Source organism: Perna viridis, chromosome 1, assembly GCF_037379345.1.
Source record: "Perna viridis isolate PV_CMFRI_1.1 ecotype Kerala chromosome 1, ASM3737934v1, whole genome shotgun sequence".
NCBI lineage: Eukaryota > Metazoa > Mollusca > Bivalvia > Mytilida > Mytilidae > Perna > Perna viridis.
The window spans coordinates 21,025,013-21,034,736 of record NC_142445.1 but is presented as its reverse complement, the minus strand read 5'-3'; the positions used below and the strand labels follow the sequence as shown (position 1 = coordinate 21,034,736).

Below are 9,724 nucleotides of genomic sequence, written 5' to 3'. Positions count from 1 at the left end.
AGCTTCTTTAATTATATATACTGTAATATCAAACTAACTTGATTACCTCTAAAATGAACATTTTAAACGTTTATTAATTAAGATTTTATTTTGTACTCGTGTTAATGTTCCGCATTGGATTAGTAAATGGTTTCCAAGCTTGAACCTCTACTGCAACTTTTCTAGCAGACAATGTCGAATCTTCTTTCTCGCTTGTTTCTGTTGTCTTCTTTGTTGCAGGTTTCATTTTAACATTGGCGTTCTTCTTTTTGACATTATAACCTTTTGACCTCGACAATGACTTCTTTGACTTATTTGCCTTATTGATATCGTTCTTCTTTTGACCGGAAGTAGTTTTCGATTTCTTCCCTGTTATTGTTTTCTTGTTATTAGAGGTACTTTTTGTGTTTCTGGAAGAGGATTTTCCTTTTGGCTTGCTTGTGTGTTTCTTCTTTGTTTCTTCGTTGTCGTCCCGTACTTCTTGATCACGCGATCGGCAACATTTACAACACCCAGTCCTCTCCTCAAAATCATCATCTTGTACCCTATTGCTGACAAAATGTATAAATTATTGATTTTTGTGATTTACGTCAGGTTATCGTTTTCCTTCTGTTCGAGCTATATTCATACTGCAATTCAAATTTATTAAACTATTACCCCTAAGCAGAATGTAGGAAGTCGCATACACTATTATCACTACTAAAAGCTACGCTACACACATGCCTCGACGTGATATAAGCTAAAAAACACTTGTCGATCATCGCGCGACACATGACTTCGGATTGAAATTTATCGTCAAAGGTACATTTTTGTAAAATTTTATATTTTTTTATCCTATTTGGATTCGGATTAAGCTTCGCATTATTCAACCTGTTAATTTCTTAGTCGTGTGCCTTGGGGTTTGTTGTTAAGTTATATATTTTTCACTGTGCTTGCAATTGTTGGAATAATTGTTCTGATACATATACTTACGTAATAGGACAACAATTCACTCACCTTCGACAACAAAACTTGCAACAGAAAACACACAAAATTGCCAAAGCTACAACCAGTATAAAGAGTACCAATGCTCCAATAATGTAGAAATATGCTGAAATATGATCAATTATAGACAATTTCAAATCCAATATTAAGCAAAAAGTGTTTCTAATTATGACTGCGCCGAAATTTATACTACAAATCTGAAGGTACTAGTTCTATTTAAAATCAGAAAACAATAAAAGTTTTCTAGTTGAATCTTGTGAATTTCTTAGACTTTTTTTACTATTTAATTTATTTTTTTACCTTACTACTGCAATGTTATCTTACCATTCGAAAGAAACGAGAGACTACAAGAAGGGTATCCTCCTACCCATACTCCGGCTGAACAAGTTACAGTTGGGTTACCGGACATGACGTAATTTTGAGAGCAAACATAATGGACCTGGTCACCAGCACTATATGACGCTTTAGCACCCACAAAGTATCCATTGGCTATATTTTCCGGTGCTGTAGAACACGCCATTTTTTATGAAGACGAATTACTTCACTTGGGTGTTCACTATAAACGCGATTAATTGAGGCAAAATATGAGGCGTTTCAGTCACAGATATTTAAAATTGATTTTTCTATTGTTTATTTTATCAATAATTCATTGGTTTCCTTGAATTAAAGACGTAACAATGTTAAAAGCAAATATTAAAGAAAAGTGAATATATTTGTTTACAAACGTTAGTTCTTATAACTGACTATTGATTTACATAGGGGTTATCGCTTAAGCAGTGTCCTTGTTCAGAAGACTTTCTTGTTATCTAAAAACTTATATTTATTTGTGTAGGTGTCGAACTCATGCAGGAATAACAAACACTACAAATGAATTTTAATATGCATGTCGAACTAAATTCACTTCGTACTAGTATTGATGTTTCTAACATTGTGCCGGTGTGGCATCCACATTTTAGGTTTTGTTGCTTGTTTCTTCTCCTTCCGGTCTATCAAAAGTAAATTACGCACAGGGGTCACCGAGTGTGTTTTTGGCCAAATCTGTCGACAATTAGTCTCCATCTGACGGAAAAACTTTGGAACCATTGCCCAGCTTTTTGTTTGTGTCTCTACCTTAAATGACAAAATGATATTTGTTTTCACCTAAAGTTTAAAACTCTTTGGTTTAGAAATCTATTTTTTCATAAAGAATCATACAGGACACAAGGTAAAGGCCTATTATGCACATTTCCACGATAAAAATGTCATGTCTGCAGATTATTTTAGCGGAATATTTCTTACTAACATGTGGAACTAAAGAGTTGTATGTTTTAAACTTCATTTCTATTATCGACAGTCCTCCATTTCTTCTTTTCACGGACTATACATTTCGTATATATACTAAAGGTCCTGGATCATTTCTTCGCCTTTTGAATAAAGGTCCCGAATAAACAAAACATCACAGAAATTGAATCATTTCTCAGATTTGCTACGGCGCTTAAATTAATTAAATCAAACACTACAACAATGGCTATTTTAGATCTTACAACAACAGTACTCCTTTAAGAAGTTTTTCCTTGTCACGATTCCGTGGAATTTCATGTAGGGCTAATCTCTAGGTTTATTTCAAAATAATGTATAAGAACTATGGAGAACTATGAAAACGTCTTTTTCACGTTTCAAGGGCCATAGCTCTAATAAGGAATCGTAATACGACTTCGAGCTAATACAGATTTGTTGGTCTTATCATAATGTTCATTAATCAGTTGAAAGTTTCTTGTTTTCAAAATATTGGCTCAGAACTGCAAAAAGTAAAACCCACGTTATTTTGGCTTTGAAGGACAAGAACTCGGACTAATAGTCTATCAGTTATGTTTTCATGACTGAGCTAAAAATTCCAAAATAACGTTAACGTTCGTCTTAAAACTTCGATCTTATGGAACATTTTTAACAGAGCATTTCCAGTTTAAGAAGGGTATTTATCTTTATATGATTTTTTTGACATATCTTGAAATACACCAAATTCTTGTACTATAAATGAACATGGTGGCCATCAAAAATCTAAACGCAACATTTTGGCATGTTACCCACCTCTTTTGTTTTACCTTGTGGCGATATTTCATGATCAGTGCGTTCATGGAGACTTCCATTCTGTACAGTATTATCAGACTGGTTTCTATTGTCCAGTCTTCCAGGTCCATGTCTATCCAAACTTTGATTTGTCGCCACTTTACTCTCATCCTCAGATCTACATAGAATATAATAATTTGACATGTTGAGCCAGATTGTGCATGTGCTAGTTCACAAGAGCATCTCTTAGTCGGTAAGCCAGTCTGTTACCAACGCAGACACATTATTCCTACCAACCAGCCGTCTCCTATATTCTAAATGCTGCGTGCCTGGCGGAGAAATTGTGACTACCGATTTTAAAGTCAAGTAGTGTGACTGGGCCGGAGATAGGAGAAACCACGACTGATAACTGAGGAAAGACGTCAATAGATAAAAAGATGCAAGAGTCTTTATCACTTCATTATTGGGGCTAATTATGGCATGCGTACTAAATACATGCTCTACCAATTAAATCAATGCAATACCTGAATACTCCATTACGGCATATCTACGGATTGGAACGTAAGTAACATATAGAACGATGGCGTATACTGAGCAAACGTATAAAATATTTTACGCAGTTAAAAATCTTATTTATATAAATGTCACTTAGAAATAAAGACAATTCAGTATCATTGATATAATCATTGAAACGCAAGTAACAATATCCCAGTTTTGTTCCCCTATTGTGATAAATACTAACTACTAATTTTTTTTGTTACGTTTTTTTTTTTCAAGGAATGTTCTTCATTTTGTACTTGATTACCTACACATCCTCCAAACCATGCCTATAACACAACAACACAAAGCCAGAATAACCAGAGCAGTTACTAAAGCTATCAGTATTATCATCCAAAGGGGCACTGTAACAAAATATATTTTTCTATCAGTAATATATTAGAGGCAAAACAAAAAAAAACACAAAAAAAAACAAATCAACAACAAAAAAAAAAAAAACAAAACAAAACAAAACATAAAAAAAAAACAAAACAAAAGTACTTGACGAAAAAAGTAAAATTTGACAAATGATAAAAGAAAAGAATTTCATTTGAATTTTTAACAACATGAACAGTATCTTTAAGCCTGTTTTATTTGAAAAACAACAGAGAAGGTAGCAGAAAATTGATATTTGATATTCTTCGATGGTATGCGGATTTGTTTTTTTTTTTTTTTTTAGATATATTTATATAGTTAGATAAATAATTCGATGACAAATTACAGTATATATATATATATAATTACTTTTATGCCTGTATACTCTGATAAAAAAAAATAAAACATGGATCACTTGCGTCTAAGATACCTACTCTCACTCATTAAATCTAATACATAAGTGCTGTCGGAATTTATCAGGATACATTCTGGAAACGGTCCAACCCAAGCTCCTTCTGAGCATACTATGTTTGGACTTCCGGACATCTTAAATCCAAAATTGCAAGTGTATGTTGCATCATCGCCGACAACAGTACTAAATCCGCCAGAAATAGCTGGTGCCTGTGCAGGACACGTAGTCATTCTAGCTGAAACGTTTACAGAGATTTCCAAAGTACTAGTAGGTTTTTAACGTTTGAAGTATAAAATAAAGCCACAATGTATCAGTACTATAAAGCTCAGAAGTAGAAACTTTAGTTCAGGCCCCCAACACCACAAAACTTCAAAGTCTGAGAAACGTTTTTTAATTTCAAAGACTTCGATTGGAGTTATCATGGAAATTAAGAATATTCTCAGTCAGCATTGTTTTTTTTAAGTTTTATGGTGCTCAGACCAGAGCTTTCAAACCATTTATTTAAGTATCAAAACATTTTCATATTAAGGATACCGACAATTAAATATACAATGATTTACCATGGCACTGAGTACTGAACATGTTCTAGTTATGTTATATCATAGAAAAAAGACAAACCTAAAAGTTATATTTTTGCTGACAAAATTAAGCAACAATTAAGCAAATTATTCATTTTGATTTTGAGTACACGTCACTTTCAGGAGCATGTTCATGTCACCATGCTAGTATGTTTCATGTCACCATGCTAGTATATTCATGTCACCATCCAGGTATATATTCATGTCACCATGCTAGTATGTTTCATGTCACCATGTTAGTATATTTAAATTTCTTTCAGTTTACCCTCAGTTCGTTTTGATGTTATATATTATCAAGTTGTCTATTCTTCTGTTTTGAATTTGTTTTGTTTCTTGCCTTTCAAATTAGAAATAATGTACATGTATTGGTACACCTTGTCCATGTTACCATAGAAATTTTGTTTGTTTGGTCTAGTTTTTGTTTCTGTTTTTTGTACAAGTTTTTCACAAGCGCGGATCTAGGAAGAGTGAGCGAGTAGTTCGTGGAACACCTTATCAATTGGACAGTTTTGTTGATTTTGTGCAAAACTATAACAAACAATTAGCAAATAATAGCCTGATACCAGTTTCTATATTTCTAGGTCTGGATCCCTTTTTAGAAATTAATCATAACATACCAAACATACCAAATATACCCCCAAATAGCAACAACATCAACATTAAAAAGTAAACATTCCAAATTTGCAATATTTATATGATTGGTATTTTTTATTTATGGATCTGTCTTTTTGGTTTCTGTATGGTGCTTGTTGTTTCTATGTCCGCTTTTCTTGCTTCTTGTTTTGTCTTAGTTTATGGGATTTTGTTCTTAACTTTTCGATGGATGTAACTATCGTTACCATTGTTTTCTCCTTTAAAAAAATGTTTCCTTTTTTGTTTGCAGTGTACAAATAAAAAGTAATGAAAAAAACTTACCAATTTTGTATTTGCCCTTTCACCTCAACAGCTGTATCATTCGAACCAAGGCATACAATACAATCTCTATGAAGAGTGTATTTTCGTCGGGTTCATCGGGCAAAGGACTATATGTTTGTTACTGTACTTTTACTAACATAATAGTGAAGCGACAAAATATTATCAGGTAGAAAACTGAACTTCGGTTAATGACATATAAAATGTTTTATCCAAATGAAGTGAGGACTATGAAAATCTCATCAAGATACCTAAAAATGTACCACACTCTTCTTTATATCTTTATTTAATGCGAATATTATGAACAGTGATGTTTTTAATTTATATTATTTTTAATTTATGTGTGTTCATTCAAATCAAACTTTTCAAGTGAAAATAAATTTACTTTTTGCTTGTCCTAATAAGCATTGGAAAATTACTTGACATAAATGATGCTCTATTCTTGAAGAAGCTACAGTAAAAATTACATAACATTTTTACAAGATGTTAGTTAACAATAGAATTACAATTAAAAGCATCTTCAATTTTATTTATATGAATTAAAAACAATATCTTACATAATCAAACCGAGCTACAAATCCAAAAATAAAGTATTTATATATAAACAAGATATTTAGTGTTACAAATCAATTACTTTGTGCTTGTATTAATTTTTCTGATTTCATGGCTGTGTGGCATCCAAACCTCAATGGCCTTTGCTTTCTTTCGGAGTTTCTCTGGCCGTAGGTGATAAAATCTGGTCACTGACTTATTTTCAGCATTCGTCTCCCTCTCCTCAACCATTAACTAGATATAAGAAGTTATACAAACGATCGATATATTTTAGTTTCGTACTCTCAGTTGATGACATATCAATAGACACATTTTTGTTCACTTATCTTTAATGTGAACAAAGTGAAAAAAAGTAGACATCAATGTGATAGTTTATTATCTTTGTTTTCGTTTACTTAAAACATTTTTTTTATAGTTCATATCAGTTTTATACATTACAGAGTCTAAATGACTCTATTGGAGGAAATAGCTTTACTCACCTCGTGTCCAGATCTATATGTTTGATCAGTGAACGTTATACTTTTTTGTTCTTTGCTCGTTTCTTCATCAACCTGATTATTTTTTTGACAGGTTAGGGAGGTGTCATCTTCACGTAGCCACCAAAGGAAAGGCAAACAACTAAATAAACAATACTTAGAAGATACTTCTAAACTTCTCATAATAATTTATTGGAACAATTTTTGTCACACTACTAAGACAACACTTCTTAAGTTTTAGGTAGACATCATGAAGTCTTTTTTTTTTTTCAATTTCACAGTTTCCCTCTACTTGACATCATATTAATCGCAACTGCTCAGCCATTTCCGCTTTCCTAAAAATAATCTCGGATGCAGAAAGGAGAATTTCTTCTTAAAAAAATTGCCGGAACTATAGTCATACGCACCTCAAAGTAGTTCTATCCACCAGGTGGCGCTAACAAAATTGGTAAATATCACAAGAGTAATAACTCAGTCAGGAATTTTGGCTCGTAGCGAGGAGCTTGGAAAAATTGTAAAGGTAAAAATTTCAACTAGTAAAGCTACAATAATTGAATCGGATCGGTCAAAATTCCGGACAGATTCTTTCGCCTAGTGCCTCCGAGGTTTTTATTCGGTGTAACTAGAAAGGCTGATGAGTTCCGATTGGACATCATATTAGCAATGAGGCGGTTGTTGGTTATTAAATAAGAACAAAACAGGACCTTTGCCCTATCTTTGTTTCCCAGTTACCTGGTTCTGTGTGTATACATCCTTTCGTGCTAACTGTGGGAAAGTCTATGAGCATGTATAGAGCATACTCAATATAAACTCTTTCGTTCTACTCAAGGCCTACCTCACGGAAGTGTATATTGAGCATGCTCATCAACTTACCACGAAAGGGTCTATTCTTTTGGTTAATTTGTTTAATAAATAGTGTTTTGTCTGTTTTTACATATCCGTTGTCCTCTGTGGATCATAAATATCCCTTTCCTAGTTCTAACCATGGTGTCCATGCGTGGGTATCAATTTACATGGTTCATGCAAATTTTGTTAGTTTATGGATTTCATTTGAGCAACACTGCCTTTCTTTCAAATTTTACGTGTCGATGGAATGGAATTTTGTACAAAATATACTTTCATAAACATGACACTTTTTTGTGGATTTTTTTACATTGATACACAGTATCTTAAGTGAAAACAATACTAGAAAAACAAACTTTTCATATTTGATACATCTACATTGGTATTCGCATTATTGTTGTTCATCGGTGTCTAATTTAATGACATTGTAATTTAAAAACACGAACTCCTGGCTTCAATCAATTATAATACTACAGTTTCAATTTTCGATTTCCTGAAATCTATTTTTCCTTTGAATTTGCTCCTCTGTTAAGTAGTATTATTTGTAAGTACAAGTCTTGTTTGAAGTACGTTCCTGTATATTTTTCCAAATCCTTCCTTAAATTTTAAATTTTAGATTGTTTGAAAATCGGGAATTTTTACTCGAAATTGTAGAATTATTGATGTGTCATTGTTTTATATGGTTCACTATGAAGACGATCGCCTATGCTCCTACTGCAGTATAACCAAATTACTGTAGTTAACAAAATAATGAAACATACCCATGACAATTCAGACAAATGTAAACAATGCCGCACACAGACAATATTATCGCAAAAACTGCTACACTAGCAAACAAGTACAACAACCAATAAGGTACTGTAAAATATAATTGAAAAGTTATGATTTAAAAACGAAATGATGAAAAGCTATTTTCTCATTTAAAAAATGTAAAATTATTAAATAATCCTTTCTTACTTATTCTTAAAATAGCCTTTTAAATAACAAAGCTGTTCTTGTAGCATGTAATGTGTAATGGAGTAAGATGTTAAGTTATATCACAATATTAGAAATAGTTTACATTATAATACAGTTTTGCTCATTATTTCAGTCGCCACATTACATTTGAAGAATCAAATAAAAATATTTAACGAAATATTTCATTGATTTGGATGCCCAATCAACACTGAAAAAATAATCGAGGGAACAAAGATTATAGCGGATATCAAAAGAACGTAATCCAGGAACAAAGACCAGCCATAGAAAACAGACACACAAAACAAAGAAAAAATAATTAAAATAAAACATACAAATCAACATAAGTAAATCAGCAACTCGGACTCCACTAAAACTGATTTATATATGAATTATTCGTTGGGCAACAGTCTTGTGAATTTTGTGTTGCGATTTTATTAGAGATTCTAACTTCTAACGGAAACTATACTGTTTAAAAGAAACGAAGAATTAACAAAATAAGAAAATTAAGACAAATCACAAAATTTAATACCTTTGATTAATAGTTCTTTCACAGTATTAAATGTTAAAAGTACCTTCTGCATCATGAGCGTTTGTCAGGTTATAGATTTTTGCACTATTTTCTTGAAATTGGCATTCCGGCTTCGTACCAACCCAGTTTTCTGCTTGGCAAGTCACCTTATCTGCATCGCCAACCATTTTATAACCTTGGTTACATGTGTAAGTTACAACATTGCGCACGACTACATACGTTGCTGCAGACAAAGCTGGGGGGTCACCACAGTTCATCATTGTAATATCAAGCTATTCAAAAGTAAAACAATTCTCGTGCCTCATGTGTTTTTTAAAATAAGTTATTATTTATTTTAATGAAAACAGTGTGAGCATACCATAAGAAAGGTTGTAAAAATCAATTGTAAAATAAACCACTCACAGAAAAAATAAAATTGATTTTAATGAATTATAGTAATAAGCAAAAATGTAAATACTATGAACATTTGATTAAAACTCGCAAATATTTCAGTTTCGTCTGATTGATTGTTATGGTTTAACGCCCAAGCAGCAATATATCAGCT

At 32.3% G+C, this 9,724-nt stretch overlaps 3 protein-coding genes across 5 annotated transcripts; all 3 read right to left on the bottom strand.

The window, feature by feature from the left end:
- LOC148627733 (uncharacterized) lies at nt 1-1,620 on the bottom strand. The gene is made up of 3 exons (XM_088577687.1): nt 1,288-1,620; nt 976-1,069; nt 1-530 (listed from the first exon to the last, which is right to left on the bottom strand). Exons 1-3 carry the CDS (start codon nt 1,481-1,483, stop codon nt 86-88), a joined length of 735 nt encoding a protein of 244 aa, XP_088433813.1. The 5' UTR covers nt 1,484-1,620; the 3' UTR covers nt 1-85.
- Nucleotides 1,621-1,728: 108 nt separating this feature from the next.
- Nucleotides 1,729-5,952, bottom strand: LOC148627732 (uncharacterized). 3 transcript variants are annotated; one of them, XM_088564683.1, is made up of 5 exons: nt 5,827-5,952; nt 4,356-4,568; nt 3,815-3,911; nt 3,031-3,187; nt 1,729-2,073 (listed from the first exon to the last, which is right to left on the bottom strand). In XM_088564683.1, exons 2-5 carry the CDS (start codon nt 4,561-4,563, stop codon nt 1,861-1,863), a joined length of 675 nt encoding a protein of 224 aa, XP_088420809.1. In that variant the 5' UTR covers nt 4,564-4,568; nt 5,827-5,952; the 3' UTR covers nt 1,729-1,860. The 3 variants fall into 3 exon arrangements, with proteins under 3 accessions (XP_088420809.1, XP_088420810.1, XP_088420811.1); XM_088564684.1 differs by having other exon boundaries at nt 3,045-3,187; nt 3,819-3,911; XM_088564685.1 differs by having other exon boundaries at nt 1,895-2,073; nt 3,045-3,187.
- A 401-nt stretch (nt 5,953-6,353) lies between these two features.
- LOC148627731 (uncharacterized) lies at nt 6,354-9,446 on the bottom strand. The gene is made up of 4 exons (XM_088564681.1): nt 9,224-9,446; nt 8,456-8,552; nt 6,855-6,993; nt 6,354-6,609 (listed from the first exon to the last, which is right to left on the bottom strand). Exons 1-4 carry the CDS (start codon nt 9,438-9,440, stop codon nt 6,454-6,456), a joined length of 609 nt encoding a protein of 202 aa, XP_088420807.1. The 5' UTR covers nt 9,441-9,446; the 3' UTR covers nt 6,354-6,453.
- Between the last annotated feature and the right edge of the window lie 278 nt (nt 9,447-9,724).